This window comes from Streptopelia decaocto, assembly GCF_964273445.1.
Source record: "Streptopelia decaocto genome assembly, chromosome: 2".
NCBI lineage: Eukaryota > Metazoa > Chordata > Aves > Columbiformes > Columbidae > Streptopelia > Streptopelia decaocto.
In genome coordinates this window covers 64,215,863-64,237,743 of record NC_138655.1, presented here as the reverse complement: position 1 = coordinate 64,237,743, position 21,881 = coordinate 64,215,863, and the positions used below count along the sequence as shown (strand labels likewise).

At 39.3% G+C, this 21,881-nt stretch overlaps 1 protein-coding gene across 1 annotated transcript in view; it reads left to right on the top strand.

The window, feature by feature from the left end:
- TEX10 (testis expressed 10) overlaps nt 1–21,881 on the top strand; it is a 58,049-nt gene that overhangs the window by 34,912 nt on the left and 1,256 nt on the right. Inside the window, exons 11-15 of the mRNA XM_082044742.1 lie at nt 4,567–4,655; nt 5,867–6,000; nt 18,827–18,907; nt 20,307–20,488; nt 21,499–21,709. Of these exons, the coding sequence (XP_081900868.1) occupies nt 4,567–4,655; nt 5,867–6,000; nt 18,827–18,907; nt 20,307–20,488; nt 21,499–21,709 (697 nt within the window). The remainder of the gene's footprint in view (nt 1–4,566; nt 4,656–5,866; nt 6,001–18,826; nt 18,908–20,306; nt 20,489–21,498; nt 21,710–21,881) is intronic.

Sequence of the window (21,881 nt, the reverse complement as noted above, 5' to 3'; positions counted from 1 at the left end):
AACAGCGTTCTACTGCAGACCTCTAAATGACCCAAAGGCTCCTTGTGACTACTGAACTCAAACCCAACACTTGAAACCTGAACCAGCAAGCAATTGGTAGGTAGTTTAGGAAGCACAACAATAATAGTCTGTAGATGGGAAATAACCACTTGTGCACAAGCTGCAGTTGTTTTATTTTGCAACTGTGTGATACAGCCCAACATGAAAATAACAACAGTGTGAACAAAAGTAGTGAGGTCTTTCTGGAGTTAAAAGTTAGCAGCAAACGATAAAAGGAATCCATTGCACAGTTGCTGTGACTGAGAAATATTTGCTATGCTAATGGCTAGAGAAGCAGTGATTTTTATTTTTTTTTTAACATTAATTACATTCAACTTTTCTTTTAATACCATTTGGCATACAGAGAGGGTTACCTAAAGGTGCAATTCTTAACCTCAGTAGAGAGGATCTCATGGAGAGCAGGTAACCTTATGGAAATTACAACACGTGATTCATCATATTTAATGTGAGTTTGGACTAGCTGACTGGAGAGGTCTCACTCTTATGCAATTTGATAGCATGTTCCCATTGTCAGTAAAAAAATATTCAAAAAAGGGTGGTTATAATATGCTTATTACCTCTTCCTCCTATAAATCAGATTTTTTTTTTAGTTAAATATCTGACATGTAATTTACAAGTATCTTGGAAATATATTTTGAAAGTGCACATAGTTCCTAATTATTTGTGGTAGTCTTAATATATTAAACTAAGATTAAAAAAAAAAAAATGTAATGTATTTGTAGTACATCAACATCCATTCTAGGATTAAATTTTTTTTGTTCTGCATTCTTTGTCTTATTTCTGATTTCCTTTCATGCAAACTTCAAAATAAAGTAGCTTTAACTACATTCTGTATGGAGGGCATCATGCTCACTGGAGGACTGTTGACATAGTATTATGCTTTCTCCTTGTTGTTTCAGTAGAAGGCTCCACATTTTGTTTTTTTCTATGTTCCATGTGGAAAACAAAGTGATTCCCCCTGCCCATGGAATTTTGTCTTGTGCTCAAGTATATTTACAGCTAGAGGTGATATTTTTTCCAGCTTACAGGTGAGGAACTGATGCAAGGAAAAGGTATAGGCAAAAGTACATAGAAGTACGTGCTAGCTTTAGCTATTCAGCATGAAGCATTTGGGCACTGATTTTTCAGAATATTTAGCATTTTCTGTCTTGAAAACAAAAGGTTGACTTCAATTTCCCTATGAGTGCGAGTGGAGCAGTAGAGATCAATGGGTCTGTGTGCTTCTCTTTAGGGTCTGTGAAGCTGTATCACTCTACAGCTGTTACTGCCCATTTAGCTTTCTACTCATTGTTGAACTGTTGCAGGGCTAGTGATAACTAGCAGAAAGAAGGGATGAGAGAAGCTCCTGCTATGAACATTGTGGGGTTTTTTGTATTCTAAAAGTAAATTAATATCTTGTGATGATATTTGGAGAAATATGTTTCTGCTGACTTCCTGTCCTCCAATTTTAAGTATTTATGTAACATCTCATAGAACCTCTGTGATACAGATAGGAGGGTGATCCAGTATAATACCTAAAACCTATTTGTTTTTTCTGAATTTGTGAGCTAATCTTCCACTTTTTCTATCCATCTCATGCCTCTTACGTTGTGCATGTTATAGATGATACAGTAAATAAGGCAGGAACAGGTCAGGCTGTGTTATCCTTTGTTGCATAATCCTGATAGATCCATTCATCCATGATTTGAACAAGGCAGAGATTTTTTTTTTTAGAGTAAATATGACACATAATATTATCATACAATGAGGTGTATGAACAAAGAGGCCAAGTTGAAGATTATAGGCAACTTTATCACTTTCTAAATTGAATGCTAGATTATTTTTAACCTTCATGCCCTTTTAACACTGAGACTTCTTTTATGTATGTAATAGCTTTCACTCTAAAAAAAAAAAAGTAAGCTGCCACTGACTTTGGGGCTGTTGGATTTGTGCACGCAGGTCTCAGTGTAGCTCTGCTTGTAGATGAGTCTTCAAACCATTTAACAGCTCTGTGAAGGGCTTGAGTTTGTGCTGCCTCCAGGTTCCTGGGGTAGGACAGCAGCAGTTCTCTCTGCTTCCCCTAATGTCTATGTCAGTGGCACTTGGCGTGCTGTGAGGATGCTTAAAATGTTTGTCCTGTTTTGTGAGTGTGCAGATAGTCAAACATGGGTAGAAAAACAAAACTGTGGAAGCATTTGAAAAATTTTCAGACGCTTAGCAATAAGTTTCAGAATAATTTTACATGTCCAGGGATCTCCTGAACCTATTGCAGTTTGTGTTTGGGGGCCTGCTGTGAATCTGAGGTTTTGGTCTGGAGTTTGACACATCTAACTATTGCATGGAAAAATATATTTTATTATTTTAAACCAGATTCTGACTAGCTTTGTCATGCAAGGCCCCACACACCTTGAATTCAGGCTTATCTCAAATTCTTTGTGTTTTCTGTCTACCTGCCCAATATTTTTTTTTTTAATTTTCACATCTCCCCGATTTCCTTTGCAGCTTGTAATGTGATGTATGTCTTCCAACCTCTTGCGTTCCCACCATTTTGCTTACTGATTGCATCACAATTTCAATTTCTGTGTCCAGTAAGTCCTAAATTCCGCTGAATCTCTCTTCATGCTCCTCAGTGCTTATTTTGGTGTAATGTTTGACCTCAAGTCTGACTCATGGTCCCTTTACGTTAGATTCAGGCAGCTTCTTCCCCTGTGCTGAACAAGATGTGGGTTTCATTCTTTCTTCTGGCGTATGGATCTAGTTCTTGTGTGAATGTTCACCTTATGTAGAATCCCCAGGGAAACAGGTTGCAAGACCTCTTGCTGATTTAGTTCAGTGTGCGGGAAATCTCGCTGGTGCTGTAATGAATCGGGGGATTCTCCAGGAAACTGGGACCTCCTTGGAAGCAGGGAAGAAATTCTCCCTTCTCCTGGGCGAAGACTGCCAGCCCGGGGCAAGGGGTGGAGAACACAGAGTTGGAGCCAAGTGGCAGCTTGACAAGTGGAGAGGGACTGAGAGACTACAGGTTGAGAAAAGGAAGCAGTGAGCCAGGCATCGGAGGAGGACTGAAGGACTCCTGGGAGCTAGAAGGGACCATGCAGAGCTGCCTGCACTGCAAAGTCACCAGGTTGCCTGAGAGATACCTGGAAAGAAGGATTTGCCGTTAAGGATACGATGTGAAGTGGGAGCTTTAGTAAAGCTTTTCTTTGTTCTTTCTCACCTAGCTGTGATTTTCTCTTCCCCCCCCATAATTAATTATCTGATGCGGCAGCCTGATTAAATCCAGATTATTTAATTTAAAGAAATTCTGAAATTCCTTGTTTTCTTTTCTTTCCTTTTGAGTAGCTCCAGACAAGTGCATATTCTAGCTGTCATTTTTTTGGATACTGAAATCTTGTGGATGGATTTTCATGGGGTGGGAAAATGCATATGCCTGGCACAAAGGTATTCCAAATTTGATATTTTTTGCTCCCAAAACACAGAGCTGTAAAGAATTTCTTAAAAACAAGCTTTCCAGAATTTTGTTACCCATGAGCTAAGCCATTTTGGCTGTTAGCGGAGAGAAATTAGGAAAAAAGTGATCTGAGGCAGATAGTTGGCTTGGAAAATTGCATTGGGAAGCTCTGAAATTTCACAAGATTGCAGGAGCAGAAAGCAGCAATCTCTTACAGCAAAGATCGATAGTCTGCAGTGCAAGTGCCAAGAGCAGTGTACAAGTGGATTTGAATAACATGCATTTTGCGTAATGTGACGCAAAGCTGCAGCGTGTGTGAGATGCGCTTGTTCCCAGCTCCTGGCTGTCTCCTGGTTCTGCATAGATACGCGTGCAAGATGCTGCTGTTGGGTGATCAGTGGTGTCTGTTCACTCTGAGTTTCCACGAGCACGTGCGGCTTCTAATTTGAGAAACCACAAGTAGGCTGGTGCTCCAACTTCTAACAGATTGCCCCTAAAAAGGGAAGTGTCGGGCAGCTTCGGTAATGGATTTGCTCCTGCCTTTGCATATTGCTATTTCTTTGTGTTCCAAACCTCAAAGCAAGTTTTTAATTTAGTTCTGTGTTCAATGGGTTTAGTTACTCAAAAATAGATGCTGAGACTGCTTTTAAATGGAATCTATTGTTCATGTAAAGAGCTGTATTAGAAGTAGCGTATATAATGAAAAATACAGCCCAGCTTTGTAATATAATGACTTTTACCAAATAAGGAAATAAAACTAATTTAATTTACTGTGTGTTGGCTGTCGTCACTATATTAAAGGTTATGTCGGTATTTATGAGGAGTTGCTATCTCAGTAATTTAATCAATTTAACAATCTAAGCCCATGCAGGGGTGCAAAGTTCAATGTTACTTGTCTTGAAAAGAGCAAGTTCTGGTTTTGAATCTATTTAAAATGCTATTCTAACAACAACAGTTAAAAACAGGAATGCTAAAATTAACAATTTAGTCATGCTAATTGATTGTATTGTGCAGGTAGGTTGCGAATTCTTAATTACATGGTTTTTAATAAACTATCTGCTATTGGTTTTGTGTAGATCATCCTTTGCAGGCTGGAAGTGCCAAGTGCAGGATAATTCAGTGAGTGATGTGGACTATTTCAGCTTCTTGTTTTCAACCCTTATAGGTAATCCATGTGAATGTCATAATTCAGAATTAATAAAATGAAATTTGTTTTGATAGTCAATTAGTGGATTTAATTTAGAATAAATGGTGTAGTAAGTACTTCCTGAAAGTAAATCTAATCTTGTTACATGTTTTGCATACAAGATAACCTTTTTTTTTTTTTTTTGACACCCTATTTTTACACTTTGCCACTTGGGCTGAGTATTTGCATACTTTTTCTTCATTTTAGCAACTTTATTTGGAAAGTATGAGGAAAACCTAAATTCAGTATATGACGTGAATAAGAATTTTTTTCTAGATCTAAGTAAATGCCTCTTATTGGCTTGTAACAGTATAAATGAGTGCCTTTGAGATTTCCTGTGGACACGCTTATGCTATTAAAAACGCTCCATCACAATAAAGTAATCAAAGTATGTTGAAGTGAGCTGCCCAGCATGTGAGCAGAATTACTTCTGCTGCTATATTCTTATTCAGATATAAAAATAGTTTTACTCTATGGTGATGAAACTTTTGGAAATTACAGTGGTTAAAATGGCACAATATTGCTAAGAAATATCTTCCAGTAACTTGTCATGTGATTAAAGTATCTTTTCTTCATCACCTCAGTCATTCATAATGTTCAGTTGCTTTGCTTTCAAGAATTACCTTTTTTTCCTAAAACAGTGAAAAGAGAGCTGTACTGATACCAGAGAAAATGAAAGCAAAACCAAAGCGATTGTTTTGGAGCAGTAGTCCTGTTTCACGAAAGCATTTAATACCTGGCTAGAAATAATAAGCCAGAAGTGGTGTGGGTTGTCTTTTTTTGTGTGTGTTTGTTTGTTTGTTTTAACCCTGAGGTTATGTTAGAATTTTACTGAATTGTTGTGAACACATGATGAATTGTCTTACATTATACCTGGGTTTTAAAATTATTTAAAATTATTTTTAAAAGATATGTTGAAAATAGCGTAACGTTGCCCTCTTACAGTTTTTTTAATACATTATAGTTTAAATGGGTATGCCATAGATTTTTCAAGTATTCTTGTTTCCTCTCAGAAGTCAGACTTTGTATTTTGATTTTCTTAAATTTAAAATACCAAGCAAGAACCTTTTAACAACAACGAAATGTTATGCAGACATATATTTAAAGACAGTTTCTGTCAATGATGCTGTTGAAATAGAACAGTGCTTTGCTTGTTTTGTGATACTGTTGTACTGCTTATTTTTCTCTAGGGTTTTCAAGAGAGGAGTTGACTAGTCTCCAGGGCATTAGAGGAAAGCCACACATTAGCCAGACACAGCTTTCACCTGTCCGTCTTTACCTAACTGATCTGGACCAGTTTTTACACCACTGGGCTGTGACAGAGGTAATACATCAACACTAATTCTAAATGACAGCATACAAACTCCAAGTGCTCTCCATCCCTTTTCCACAGATGCCTAAATCTTGTTGTGAGTTGAAAAAAGAATGAAAAGTATAGTAGTTGTTGAACAGCTGATGTTTTTCTATAGCCATCAGTGATATTTTGAAGGAGGCTGCTTTAAAATGTTCAGACATGCAGTATGCAAAACAATACTCATGGAAAAAAGGGTAGAAGCCTTGATGGAAAATTCTTAAACACTAATATGATTAAGACCAGCGACATGTTTTTGCTTTCAAAAATAAATTAATCGTAAAAATACTTTTTATGAGGAGTTTTCTTTGAGAATAAATTCCACTGTTAATTAAAAAGCACTTGCATTAAATAAGATTTTAACTTGGAAGTAATATCATGTTGGCATTGATGGTTATTTAGAATAACTTCTGATGCTTATTTAATAAAAATTTATTTGGATTAGAAACTTCACTGTGAATTTAGTTGCTGCTCGTTAGGTCGTAAGAACTGAAAGCTTAATTTTATTGCTGGTTCTAAAGGGATCTTAGCCACCCAATTTTATTCAGAACAGGTGTCTATTAGTCTTAATTCAGGCTGAGTTCTTTTTGTTGCTTAGCCCATCATAAACCACTTTAAGGTGTGAAGTCGTGCTTTAATGACATGCCAGTTTGATAGTATTTATGAAATCTCTGTCACAAATACAGAAAGAAGAGTGTTACAGAAGTTTTTAGTTGTATGATGTATTCTGTTTTTTTCATGGCAATCTTTGTGGTTCAAGAAAGCAATATAGATTTTTCTCTTCCAAATCACGAAGTTTAAGTGCTAGCCTACTGAAACTAATGATAGTCTGAGGCATATATTGCATGTGTACTCTTACGTATTGAGTACTATTTGAAGCAAAGTTGTTATTTGGTACCATGACTGACATGTGTCTTTAGACGTCCTGCCTTCAGTCAGCTGGCCTGTGGAACAGGTAAACTTTCTTCCAAAGTTGTTTAGCTTTGTCTCTTCTGGGCAGTAATGATGTATTTTCTCACCAAAACACCTTTTTTCAGTATTGAAATACGAGAATGTTCTCTGTCCCTGTCCTGTACAGAACACAGGATTGTTCCTCTGTGAATGCACCAGAGAGATTACTTGCAAATGTTTGTCCATGAGTTAACATAATCCCATCCATCTGAAGGATTTTTATGTACTTCACCTGCTTCTGAAAATGCCACCCCTCACATCCTCTTTCTTTCCTGTTTTTGCTTCTCTTCCACAAATCTCTCAAAGTTGGTTGAGAAACCACATAACAGGAGTGTTTTCACTTAGGGATGGTGAAATAGTTAGACTGTAGATAGCTTGTTTGTGCTTTTGGTTCCTCGTTGCAAGTTTGGTTTACTTCTGCCACAATCTTTTCAGTGTTTTGATGCCATCAAGGACGGTCATTGCTTTTCAGAAACATGAGGCTTGCTTTTGTTAAATACCATTTCTTGGGAAAAATACAAGGTGCTCTCTCAAGTTCTCAGAAGTGAATGGCAGTCATTAAGCAAGAGCTGGATATCCTTGGTTTGTAATTAAGGAGGTTTTGGACATTCTGTGGATGTGTGTGGAGAGCGATGAGACCTTCTAGACCCACCTCATCTTGTAGACTCGTAATCAAAGGGAGTTCTGGACTACCGCTTACAACTCTGAACTTGAGAGGGAGATTAGAGGCTCTTCCTTGTTAAGTGTGATCATGATTGTGGAGACAAGGTTTCTAGTAAACTGGGTTTTATCAGGTATTTATAGGATGTGGCCAGCAATAGTCAGCAAGAATTTATGAAGGGCAAAATGTCCTCAACCAACCTGTTGGCTTTCTGCGACAAGGTGACTAGCTTTTGGGTCAGGGGAGAGCAGTGGATGTCCATTAAAAAAAAATCACATGTTTAGGCTTTTCAATGACTATTTTATCTGTGTTTAAATATCTAATACAGTTTTGGGGGTTTTCTCTTTTCCTCATTGAGTACCATTCTCCAACCTTGAACACGTTGACCGATATTCTATTTCATGTTCAATTTGTAAAGAAAACATCCAGAGCACTGTAGTCCATAAAAAAACTTTGGTAATTGGAGGCTGGGCCATTTCAAAGAAAAGAAAGAAAAAAAAAAAAAAGGAGAGAAAAGGAAAAAAAAAAATAAGGAAAATCCTGGCTTAGCAAAAACCTTTTCAGTTCAAGATTTGCCAAAAGTTGCACAGGGATACTTTTTGTAGAGCAAGTGGTTTCTACCAAGTATTGAACAAGCTGCTCTCCTCTCAGAAGAAAATAAACAGCAACAAAAGCCCCCAGACCCAGAGCAGTAGCCTCTGGGGAGAAGAAAACTGCCAGCAAATCCTGAAGCTCTTCTAGGATGTCTTGAAAGACGGTGGGATACGATTGCTCTGTGTGTATAGAGTTTGATGGAGGTGTGTTTGGAGACCAATTTCTTCCAAGTGGACATAGCTCAAAGTATGACACAGTTTTGGAATCAAAATATTTTCAGCTGTGACAGAAAATTATTTTATTTAGATAAAGCGCTGCTACAGGAAATAATAAAACCTAGCTTGAGTCATGCTTTGGGTGGAACTGGGTAGAGCAGCACAGCTTCTGAATGCTGAATGTTTCATGCTTTCCCTTGCTGGATAAGGAAGTTTATGATGATGCTGTAATGTTAAGGAAAATATTTGTAGTAATTTAAAATACCTAGTGAGTGAGAACAGCCCTCCATTGGCTGCAGAGCAGGCAGCATTCAGACCTCTGCTTTATGTTGAGAATGAGAATTGTTCATTTAAAAGAGTTCTCATTGTGTAGTTGTAATTAAGGTTTTCATCGTAATGGCAAAATAATTTGTTGTGGATGAAAATAAAGGGGGAACTTACATAATTATTATTTGACAGCCTGATTTCCTAGGATTAAATGAGACTAGTTATCAGATTATTATTAGACCATCCATCCTTCTCCCTCTTCTCTTCCACCACTAGTTTTGTTTAAACCGTTGGCTATTTCTTGTCTCTCTGCTAAAATTATAAAGTTGCAAATACTAGTTGCCTGTAAATTTTATGAAAATAAGCAGGTGGAAGAGAAAAAATCACCTCCCTTGTGCTAATCTAGAGGGTTTAAGTTGGCTTCTGGATCCTGCTGGCCAGCCCGCATGTGCATCGCTCTGAACTGGGCTGTCACTCGGTCCACGGGGGTGCTGGGGGGTCGTGAGGCAGGAGTGGCTGGGGTTACGGTGCTGAGGAAATAGAAGGGCGAGGGTTGAAGAGTCCCCTTCATTGCTTACTGCTTGGCTTTGTTCAGAAATCCCGAGGAGGGCAGTCCCAGCGTTGCGGCACCAGCCAACTGTCCTGTGCAGTGAGCGGTTTGTGTTTCTACTGGTAGCAAACTGTGAGAGAGAATGTGGTGTATAACACATGCATGCCAGAAAGGGGGAAGGAGAAAATATGTGCCTTTGGAGAAAGAGCAACTTGCATAAAGGAAAAGAATAACTGAAGGCATTTTCACATGGCAGTCTGGGCTTGGAGCATGTTGTGATATAACCAGTGCACTTGGTAGCATGTGGTTCTGGTCGATGGCAAGTTGAACCTACAGTGTCCTGGGTGCATCCAGCACAGCATTGCCAGCCGGGCGAGAGAGGTGATTGTCCCGCTCTGCTCTGCACTGGTGCGGCCTCACCTGGAGCACTGGGTGCAGCTCTGGGCTACACAGGATGAAAAAGATATAAAGCTACTGGAGAGTGTCCAGAGGAGGACCACGAAGTTGGTGAAGGGTTTGGAGAGGAAGCAGTATGAGGAGCAGCTAAAGTCACTTGGTTTGTTCAGCCTGGAGGAGACTGAGGGTAGACCTCATGGTGGCTACAGCTTCCTCACAAGGGGAGGAGGAGGGGCAGGTGCTGAGCTCTCTGGCTAAAAATTATAGAACCCATGGGAATGTCAGGAAGATGTGCCAGGGGAGGTTTAGGTTGGACATCAGGAAAAGGTTCTACAGCCAGCGGGTGGTGGAGCACTGGAACAGGCTCCCCAGGGAGGTGTCACGGCCCCAAGCCTGACAGTGTTCAAGAAGAGACTGGACAACGCCCTCAGACACATGGTGTGAACTGTGGGGTTGTCACATGCAGGGACAGGAGTTGGACTCCATGATCCTTGTGGGTCCCTTCCAACTCAGGACATTCTATGATTCTAAGTGTTAATCGGTGACACCACCACCTAACAAATGCACTTCTCATAGGAGTTAATGCTTTTAAGTGCTTTATAACAAAAACCATTTTGAGATAGATACTCTTTGTAACTTTTATTGTCTAGAGAGTGGTAATTGGAATAGTAGAAATTAGAAGCCTTTTGTGGAAACTTTTAGGTAATGGTGATTTTTCACTTACAGAGCAGTGCTGAAGATAGGTGTCCCTTTAAATGCCATTTTGTGTAGCTGTGAAGTTTAGTCTTTATATTTGCTGAAAGAAATGTTAAATGTGGAAACCTTGGTTCCTTTTCGGGAGCAACTTAAAATGACTTCTGTCTTACTAAAGACAATTATTTAAAATCATGCCCCCACAGCTGAAATAGATGGGGCTCCAGAATAAATGGTTGCAGCCTAAGGGAAGAGGCTTCAGTCTTTGTTCATTTTTAAATGTGCCTATAGTGTTTGTCGGTAATATTGTTCACTCCCCTGTAATTGAATTGCTCTGCTAGCATCAAATGAAATAGTGCCAACAGGAATGAACATTTAGCAAGGTAACCATGTATACATGGTAATTTCTGTTGTTGTAATACTTGCTGTTTGTAACACTTGGACATTTTGGAGGGGGAAAGCAAACCATAATTCAAAAATTCTGCTTGAAGTTGAGATTCTGGACTTATATTGAGCACGTAATTGACTCGAAGAAATAAAATACTTAACAAAACATTTAAAATTGTTTAAGACCAAACATTAGGGAAGGTCAACTGCTTTTCAAAGCAGTCTTGAATTCAAAAACCTTGGGATGCATATGATGTGATATACTAATGTGTGTCAAAACCAGAGTAGTCTTATAGGTGAGACAGACTGGGGAAGGCTGCATCTGCACTAATATGCTATGGAAATGATGACAAATCATTAAAACATAACAAGTCAATGTGTGTAAATTTTAAGTCCTGCAAGGATATTTTTCTTGAGAAGTAAATGGTGGTGTTGCAGTGCTGAAGCTTAACTTTAAGCAGAGCATTTCAAAAACATTAGGCATTTAAAAAAAACCAGCAGTTTTTTAAATAAGATTTTGAGTTGAAGTGCCTGTAAGACTTCAACTTGTGGTCTTCATTGAGACTTTCAGATGCGAGTTACATTGGGGAGAAAAGGCAACTGAAGGAAAATAGTATCCCTTCTGAACTAGAATTATGCTACAATTTTTAATCCTCTTTAAGGAGGATAAAAAAATTCTATATAGGTCCATTAGTGTTTTGTAAAATTGCATCTTATCCAAGTTTAATGTTAAGAAATGAAAATGATGGCTGTCATTTTCTTGAAAAATAATGCAAATATCAAAGAAACAAAAGAGAGATTCTATAAATAAATGCAATGCCTCCTAAAAAGAAAAAAAGCTCTTTTTTAAAGGTCTCTTCTGTAATTTTCTTAAGATACAAAGCTTTAAAAGCAACCAAAAAAACCCCAGTAAAACCCAAACACCAAAACACACACCCCCCCCAAAAAAAACTGACTTGTGGTATTTTATAGCTGGGAGCTCACATGGTACTGCATGTAACCAATGCAAATTAACATCTCCACAGCTACTATGCGTTATGCTGGAAATCCATATCCTGATTTGGAATACCTAAACTAAATTTGCTCAAAAAGACTGGCTTTGTGGGACAAAAGTGTACTGGTTTTGTTCACAAAATAATAATATTTTCTGAAGTGCCTATCGCTTACTGAGACAGCAGGAGTGTCTCCAGCCTGTCGTTCTTTGCCTCCTCATACCAAATCTTGCTGTTACCCCCATTTAAACACGTGATCAAATTGTTGCATGGTAGGTGGGCAGTGGTGGTTGTCACTCGTGTGTTTGTGTCCAGTGGCAAATCAAGATAAACTTCACACTTGGTTTAGTCAGCTTTTAACGTAGGTTTAGCATCAGGCTGTGTGCCACAGCCAAGGAGCCTGCAGGTAAGCAATCGCCACAGTTCATCAGGTGGGAGAGGAGTTTGTGTGCTGCAGTTATCTTGCTTCTGAGACAGTGACTGGACATTGACTGTGTTTCATAATCCTTCTAAGTCTTTGTAAATAGGTAATCTATCAAGATTGTGTATCTGTCAGGGCACAATACATGTTCTCAAGCATTTATAATTCTTAAACAAATTTCTGTATTCCTGTTCTGCTACCCAGAATGTAAAATTAGCCCCATAGTTTTTGGTTTGTTTTTTTTTTTTTTTTTTTACCTGTTGCCCACCTATGTAATGTTCTCCTGCAGACTCTGTTCCATCTTTTTGTCTCTTTTTTTAACCTAGGTTTTGTTTTGTTGAGACTGTGTAGGGGGTTTGTGGGGGATTTTTTGTTTGTGTGGGGTTTTTTTGTTTGTTTGGAATCACTGAATCGGGAATACCTTTCACATCCGCCCCCGTGAGCTTAGCCAAGGCAGATGAACAAAGATCTCTTGTTGTACGCAGCTTTCTCAACAACTCAGGGCACTGTTAATATTGCCCTGTCAAATCAATTTATTTCAGAAAGAGAAGCAGCACCTGTCAAGGGAGTACACTGTCTGATAAGCTAGGGCGCTTCGGGGGAAGCTGGCTGAGCTTCAGACGACAGGCTTCATTGCCTGCCCCATCACCTGAAAACTTCTCGTTTTCTGCGCTCTGCAGTAACATGTTCCGCTGGTTGGAGTCCCTCTTGCAACAGTCATTTCACAAGGGCTTGGGAATTGACTGCAGAACAGCCTGTTATGTTTTAGTTACTCATGTTTGAGGTGGATGTCGATATGAATTGAAAAATATATTTTATAGTTCACATTAGGATATAGTGTCTGGTGTGTGCCAACTTTATTTTTTAAAAAATCACTTCCCTTGGAGTCTGAAGTGTCTTTGGTCTGACTCCACAGTGTGGCTTGCTAAAGTACTTGATCCATTATTTTTTCTGCTTGCTTGGTTCCTCTCAGTGCTCATGCTTGTTTGTGTCTTCAGAAGAAGGTATTTTTCTTTGAAAAAAGAGTATTTCACAGCATGATTTAGCTTGAAATTATATGCAGATTTCCCCTGGGGAGCTCCTGATAAAATATTTCGCTGAGGATTTTTGAGTCAGGAACGTTATTACGGAAGCGTTGAGTGATTTAGGGATTGGGAGCAGTTAAATAACGAACAAAACATTACTCTCGATTCATCATTTGTGCAGGTCCCTGTTACCCTGAGGGCTCAGACTGACATTGGGCTTCCTTGGGTCCTCCCAACTCTTGCCTTTTGGAGTGGAGCACACCTTAACAGAAAAGCAGTATTAAACTGATGGTTTCCTCTGATTGTACGTTAGAGCTATGAAAAGCCTTTTTCAGGTTGGATTAAGAATCAGCTCAGTTGGCTGTCAGCAGCAAAAATGCTTCTAATTCTTCATATGAAGACTAGACTAAAATAGCATGCGACTTGACCCATCCTCTGAGATCCAGTTAATGGTGTGGGGACAAGCGAACGGAGCAAAGGTGACTTTCAGTGTTTTTAGTGTCAATGGCCCAAAAGTCCCTTTACTGCAAGCAGTGTCCTTGGCATTGGTTTTGGCTGAAGGATTGGTTTGCAGGCACTACCTTCTGGTTACATTTGCAATCTACTCCGTGGTGTCAGGATTTCCAAAAAGTGTAGGGAGTGCTCCTGGGCTGCATTCCCAGCCTTAGCTGGCTGCTGGCGGAATATGTCTTGAGTATGGCAGACAGGGAGGTCCCTGTAGTAACAATTGCATGAAGCACTAGTAGGGATCCTGCTCTTATAGTTGTGTAGATCATTATTATGATGGGTAGTTGGGCTTGTCTGGTCAGTAAGGTTTGGTTTGAAAAGCTGCCAATGGATAAGGAAGCCTGTAGTATTTACTACATAATGTTAACAGTTAATCCCTGTATTTATAATAACATCGTGCTTTTCTCCAGCTTTGGCTTAATTGGATGGGGCTTTGAGCAACCTGGTCTACTGGAAGGTGTCCCTGCCCATGGCTGGTTGGAACTAGATGATCTTTAAGGTCCCTTCCAACCCAAACCATTCTGTGATTCTGTGAATTTACTCAAGTGGGCATTCAAACAAAATTAAAAACAAACACAAAACCTCTAAGCCAATTTGTTACACCTTTGTGAAACAAGTATTTTATACCCCCATCCACTATGATCAGAAATGCTCATTCTCTGTCCATTCACTTCAGTAACGCTCTGAAACAAAACTACTCTGGCTGTAGTCCAAAACCAATCTGTGAATGCGCCAAAAATGTGATAAATGGTAATCAAATGTAAAATAATGAATCAGCTGTGACATTTTATTATGGAAATTAAACATCATGCAAACCCTTGCCTAAGGAAAATAAATTGACAGGAAAAATACTAATTTTGATGCGATAATTAAGTTTTCTTTGCTTTTCATTTCCATGTCTAATAACATTTCAGTTTCACTTTTTATACCAGGCGTTCGTTCTGAAGGCCATTTCAAGCCGGATTTAATTTATGGAATTGAAAAGGATTGCCACTCCCGCTTAATTGTAGAAAAAAATAGAACTGGACGTATGGAATGGTTGTGCCATTTGGAGGGTCACAGAGATTTGAAAGGTTGAAAAACTAACTTGCCAAGCATTCTGCACTTTACAACATCCCTTCTAAGCAAGTGTGCTGCTCTTCAGTGCAGTGCTGTCTGTTTTCCTTGCCAATTCTGGGACGGCCCGAGTGTCGGTGCATTGTACCCATTGTGAAATGTTCCTGCAGCTTGTCATCTGGGGAGAACCTCAGTGGACTGGTAGGCCAGTCCAGGGCTGTAGTCCTAAGGGCAAAATATTGATAATGGTTTTGTTAATGATGAAATCTGAGTTTGCAGAGCAAGTCTGGTGGATTTGCCTTCAAGATCTTTAATTTGTTGACCTCATGTGGGTGTATGTTGAATGAGAAGGCATCTCCCTGGCTTACTGTTTCTGGTGTCATGCACTCACAGGCATGTGGCATCTCCCTTTGGTAAACTTCCTGAGCAGCGTGTTATGAGCAAAAATGTATCCTGCATTTCCTCTTTCATAACCATCCTTCCTAATTCCCATTCCATTTGCATTCCCAGCCATCTATCATCATTGTTATTTTTTATTGCTGTTTGGTTATATTTGTTTTCCTGCAGCGGTTTTCACCACTTCATTGCATTTGTAAATTACCATAATATCCCTTCTCAACTTTAGTTTTGCCAGCCTAAGTGGATGAAGTTCACAGAACCATAGACTAGTTTGGGTTGGAAGGACATTCAAAGGTCATCAAGTCCAACCCCCTGCAATGAGCAGGGACATCTTCAACTAGATCAGGTTACTCAGAGCCCCGTCCAGCCTGGCCTGGAATGTCTCCAGGGATGGGGCATCTACCACCTCTCTGGGCAACCTGTTCCTTCTGTTCACACCTGTAAGACAGAATCTCTGTTCTTTGTGCAATTTTTCTATGCCTGTTGTGTTGGAATTTACCTTTCTTGAAAATGAGGGACTCCAGTTTTACACAGTATTTCAGAAACGGTCCAAGTAGGGTCTTATGGAGTAGTACGGAATGTATCTTCAGTACTATTGATCACTTCTGTTGTGATAATATTTTTTCTGTCCTAAAGTGATATTTGCCTGTTTCATGGTTGTATCACAACCACCTTGTGGTGAGTTGTTATGACCTGCCCTGGTTCAACTTAATTTTTTCCTCATTTCCCATTATTAAAACTTCTAGATGCATGTAGAAGTTTTTATTGGTTTCTGAGCACCATGACCTGTCACTTCTCTTTCACGGAGTTGTTTCTGTATCTGTTATTCATCAAACCCATGCTATCTTTTCTATAGGTTAGTCCAATTCTCCTGTCATGACAGGATTTCTGACCTTTGAGCTGTCAGCTGACAGATTAATCAGCGTAGCTTTCCCTTTTGTGTGTTACTAGTTAAAATAAGGTGAGATGGGCATCAGAGTTTGTCCTTGATGTGACAATCCACAGTAGTTACCTCTGTCTCAGCTTGGCTTCATTCCTTGATGCTGCTAATATGCAGATGTTTTGAGTATGTTTCTTGGGAATACTCCAGAGTACTTCATATCTTACCACATTGAAATTGCAGTGTACAGAAGCACTATCATCTAAGATAAGAGTACACAGTTTTAATAATATTTCTTTATTAAATAAATGCATCAAAAATAAGGGTATTCAATGCAAGAGTATCTATAAAATTCTTTTAAATAGTCCTGCTAGTCAAACAAAATGCTTGCACAGTTACACCTCTAAAACTGATTAATGTGAGCAATGTCCTGACAGCCCAACAGTATTATGTTCTGTGAAGCAGATGTGTTGAGCATCTCCTGAACTTGGCCAGCTGGAGCAAGGCTGAAAGCATGTGCAACATATAATTTTGCAAAAAGCTGAGCACACTTTTATATCGCCTCAAATGACGCTGCTTGGCCATCTGGTTAAACCACCACTGGCATCCACATTACTTAGGATTGAGTTTCCATGCTGCAGGACCTTGAGCTAATGTTCTTTCCCTAACCTTTCCTTCCCTTGGGATCTCTCTTCAGCTGGAAATCTGGACTATTATTTTTGGCATAATGTGGGTGATGTTTTCTGTTTTGTCATTATCTCTTGTTCAGGTGTCTTGATGCGCTCTGCTTCAAGTGAAGTCTCAAAACCGGGCTGCTATCACAGAATTTAATCCCTCAGATCATTCTGTGAAAGTTTTCTTTAGCTCTTTCTTCAGTCAGCAAGGTATCTGAGAGGAATAGTTTTTGCTTAGCTGGAGTATTTGTAAAACTCAGAGACTTAAATTCTTCCTTCCCACAAACATCTAATCTTGATGTGCTCTTGCTGTATTTCCTTGAGCACAAAGAGAATGTTTAATTCCTCATGGATTGGTTCTTCCATCTTCCTTGTCCTTAACAGAGTGTCATGACTGCTAATGGTCTATCAACGCACTCATGCTGTGCGCTGTGCTTTCTGGAGGCTTCACAGTTGACACTGGTGGGAAAAGCAATGAATGTAACCAGAGGGAAGTCATCCCGGCTCTCTGACTAGTTTGCAAGTTATTGGAATAGATGGGAATGAAAAGACAAACAGAGAAAGCCATCTGCTGAGGGCTGTAGTACAGTGTATGAGCAGATCTACTAGAGCTCTGGTTTCTTTATCCTATCTGGGACACATATAACATTTCATGGAGTCTTGGTCAACTTTTTTTTTTCTCACTCCAGTGTTTTATACTAAAAAGTTAAGATCTGATTCTTCAGTTCACCTTTTTTTTTTTTTTTTTTTTAATTCTTTCCATCAAACCTCTGGGTAGCTAATAGAGTTTCCTAGTGCCTGATTTTTTATAAGCACCAGAAAGCTTTTGGCAGATTTCTCTTTGTAGTATTACATTTTGTATCATCTCTGAACATGATGTTTGAAGTTGAAGTATGAAAGTTCAGCAAATCTGAGTGCTGGGTCCTGCACTTGGGTCACAGTAACCCCAGGCAGTTTACAGGCTTGGGGAAGAGTGGCTGGAAAGCTGCCTGGTGGAAAAGGACCAGGGGGTGTTGATTAACAGTGGCCGAACATGACCAGCAGTGTGCCCAGGTGGCCAAAAAGGCCAACAGCATCCTGGCTTGTATCAGGAATAGTGTGGCCAGCAGGATTAGGGAAGGGTTTGTGCCACTGTACTTGCCACTGGTGGGGCCGCACCTTGAATCCTGTGTTCAGTTTTGGGCCCCTCACTGCAGGAAAGACATTGAGGTGCTGGAGAGAGTTCAGAGAAGGGCAACGAAGCTGGTGAGGGGCCTGGAGCACAAGTCTGATGAGGAGCAGCTGAGGGAACTGGGGCTGTTTAGCCTGGAGAAAAGGAGGCTGAGGGGAGACCTGATCGCTGTCTGCAACTACCTGAAAGGAGGTTGTAGCATGGAGGGGGTTGGTCTCTTTCCCCAAGTAGCAAGTGATAGGACAAGAGGAAATGGCCTCAAGTTGTGCCAGGGAAGGTTTAGATTGGATATTAGGAAAAAATTCTTCATGGAAAGGATTGTCAGGCATTGGAACAGGCTGCCCAGGGAATTGGTGGAGTCACCATCCCTGGAGGTGTTTAAAAGACATTTAGATGAGGTTCCTAGGAACATGGTTTAGTGCTATATTTATTTTATGGTTGGACTTTATGATCTTAAGGGTCTCTTCCAACCACAATTATTCTATCATGTTTTTGGCAGTGTAGAGGAAAATAAGTTGGAAATGGATCTTTGCTACTTTATTTTTTGCTGTGTTTTTTTGCTTTGCTTCATTGTGATTCTTCTGTTTTGTGCTTGATGAAGTTATTTGGGAAGTTGTTTTCTTAAATTCTTCAGAACTGAGAAAAGGCAGGTGGAGGCTTGGTGTGGTGCTGTAGCTGGATAGAATATTTTTTGCCTTCTGTTTGTATCACATAGATAAAATGAAGAAAGCTACCACCAAAACAACTAGTGGTATAAGCCGTCATCTCTTTTAACACTGAACAATTTATGTTGACAATATTACTCTTATATACTGTAAAGAATCAATACTTTGAGACAAAGCTGCTTCTTGTCTGTGTCGGTGCTTTGTATTTAGGTCTGTCAACAAAGTATGACTACACAGTGAATGATTGCTGGTTGCATTTAGTGCACATAAATATAACTTTGTTTTATTGAAACAGATGATCTGTCGCAGCTTGTCGGCTATACCTTCACAAAGTCAGTGTTTTGACATTCTCCAGACTGGCATCTGTAAATATCTGGTAAGTAACATTTCGTCATCTTGGTTAACTTCCTTGTGATAATTTTTTCTAAGTCTCATTACCCCTCAGATCCACTTATTCCAGATAGTTCATGTATAATTTCAGCATTTGCAAAAGTTTTCAACAAGATTAGGAGAGTTTTAAAAAATAGTTAATAGTATCTGATAACTGGGGGTGGGTGTTAACTAAAATAACAGCTTTTAAGTCGGCTTATGTGTTCTATGACACTGTCTGTTTGGGCATGGTCTTGGTGATGGCTGCAGTTCATCTTCTCTCACACAGGAACACCATCCTGTGATGGACTGTGATTTGCCTGTGCTCTTGGCCTTGAAATACACTTTGTGTTCTTATATTGGAAGTATTTAGAAGTTCGAACTCATCATCATTCTATTTTTCACCTCTCATGAATAATCATGCCAATGAAATGCATTCCACATTTCCATAGCTTGTATTTCTTTATTGGTCTTCTTCTAAACATTCCTGAAAGAGCTGACCTTGAGTGAGCCAACTGTCTATATCAGCTTAAAGCAATGTAATTGCACGTGAGCAAATTAGGCTACTTTAAAACCCCTTAAATTAGTTTTTTAAAAAGAGAAATAATGCATTGCTAATGTGGCACCATTTTTTATGGCTTTGCAGGACACAAATCTAGGATAGGTACTCAACAGCACTTAAAAATGTCAACTACTTTATAATTCACTGCCTCTACCCCCCAAAAATATATATATATATATATTTTAAATTATTTTATTTATCGTGCCTGTAAAACCCTTACTCAAGATGTTCTGATTTTAACAACAGAAGAGCATCACCCCAGCTGTGGCCCCACCGTATGTTTCCTTAGCTTTGATATAACTCAGCTCATAATGCTCTTTCCTGTGGAGCACATTGGATTTCTAAGGAGACTCACCCTGATGATGATCCAGTAGAAGCTTTTCTTTCTGGAGAGTAAATCTGATTTTCCTTCTGCCTCAGTGACTTGCTTGCTGCTGTTTCAAGCTGTGGAAGTGCTGCTCTTTCCCATGATATATGCTTAAAAGGAAAGACCTGTTCTGTCCAAGATTGTTTGTACCTGTACCATCTTTCAGTGCAAGGCTCAAAGCAGTGGGTTTTCTTTCTACATACATTTGACATTAGTGTTTATTTAGAGGGGATGGAATGAAGATGCTGGTTTAACATTCTCTTGGTATGGGTGGCAATTTCTTAGGGAAATAGGGATTTGAAAAAACGCAATAGTGTGTAGAACTTGAAGAGAAACAAAGTAATTTATGTCACAATATGAAAGAGAATCACTTGGCTGCAGATATGCTTGTATACCAGCAAAAAAGTGCATAAAGTGATGAACTTTTTGTTTGTTTGTTTTATTTTTACCTTTTTTTTTTTTTAAATTCTAATACAGGTTGGATTGGTTGTAATACCTGATAGCACAGCTGGATCTGTTCTATGTGCCATAAATAAGCTCTTGGATCAAGCCTGCATCCTAAGTGAAAACCTGCACAAGTTCTTAGCTTCTTGTTGTTACAGTCTTTTGTACTTTCTGCTGACTTTAGACAAAGAGGATGCAGAACATGTACAGAAAAGGTAAAGCTGCTTTTCTTACCGTGTTAATTGTCTCTGCCATTATACCCACGAGTATTTAGAGATGTAAAATGAAAGGATACCCTGCCCCATCCCCCTGGTTTATTTTGCTGTCATTTGCTTACTTCAAAACAGCACTTGGACTTAAGCAAAAGAGCTGCAAAGTTAGTTGGAATTATTCAAAACAATAACTGAAGAAGGTTTCATCTCAAAGCTTTTACTGACAATTGTTCTAGTTAGATGTCAGAACCATCCTGACTTCAGAAAGGTGGATATTTATACCTTAATCTTTAGCTTTAGCCTTTAGTTTCATTAGATACGTTGAAAAGTGACATGCAAAGGATTTGGCTTTTTAAGCTTGTACTCTTAACTGACTTGATATTTCAGCTTTAACAAAACTTCTCAGGCATCATTTTATAGACTTGCAAATCCATTTGATTTAAAAAAAAAAAAAACCTACAGAAACCAGATTTAAATAAGTTTATTTACCTGTATAGCAGAAATGTCTTTGAACAGTTTAAACTTCAGATTTTTTTTACTCTGACTGTTCCATATACAGGAAAGTTGCTCAAAGCTTACTTAAATTTTAAGACGTGTTTTTCAAGCCAGAGTCAACCTTCACTTACTCTATTTCATGACTTCCATATCACAAAAAGCTGATTCCTTTGTTTGATTTCTTAAATAACGATTCAAGTGTACCTGAACAATGACTGAAATAAAAACCTCTTCCCAGATGCATCAAGCAGAAATTACACTGCGTAAGAGCTTCAATATTTGTAGCTCCAGGGCAGGACCTTACATTTTTTCCAGTGCTGTATGTAATTTTAGAACATTTCCAAGTTTAGCACTTCCTTGTACAAATTTTCTTCTTTTGGTGCTGATGGTGAAGGCAGTTGGTGCGATTACATTCAGAGAGGCATGTTTCCTTGCACAGCTTATGAGACCAGTTCACAGGAGCATCCTGGAAATAAGCGTCCTCGGTCATTTCAATTTTTGTTCTGTTTTCCTCTCAGGGATATGCTGTGGGGATCGTGTATTTCTGCATTAGCACTCCTGCCACGGTTACTGAGACTGATGCTGCAAAGTCTGCAAGTGAGCAGGATCTGTCGGGAAGAGCTGCCCGTTGTTGCTCAGTTGCTTCGGTTACTCATGCAGCACGGTCAGCTCCGCAGCCATATGATCACGAATGAATTTCTGGTGCAACAGATTATCAAGGACATCATGGTATGAAACTTCTTGTTGTCTCCCACAAGTTACAAGGGCATACAAGGTTTAAAAATTATTTCAAACGTGAAGTACAGATGTTTAGCGAAACACAAGTTATGATTTTCTTTTGTCTCGGAAGTCCAGGCTGTGTCACAGCTACTTGTCCGAGCTCCTGTGGTTGTTGCGCAGA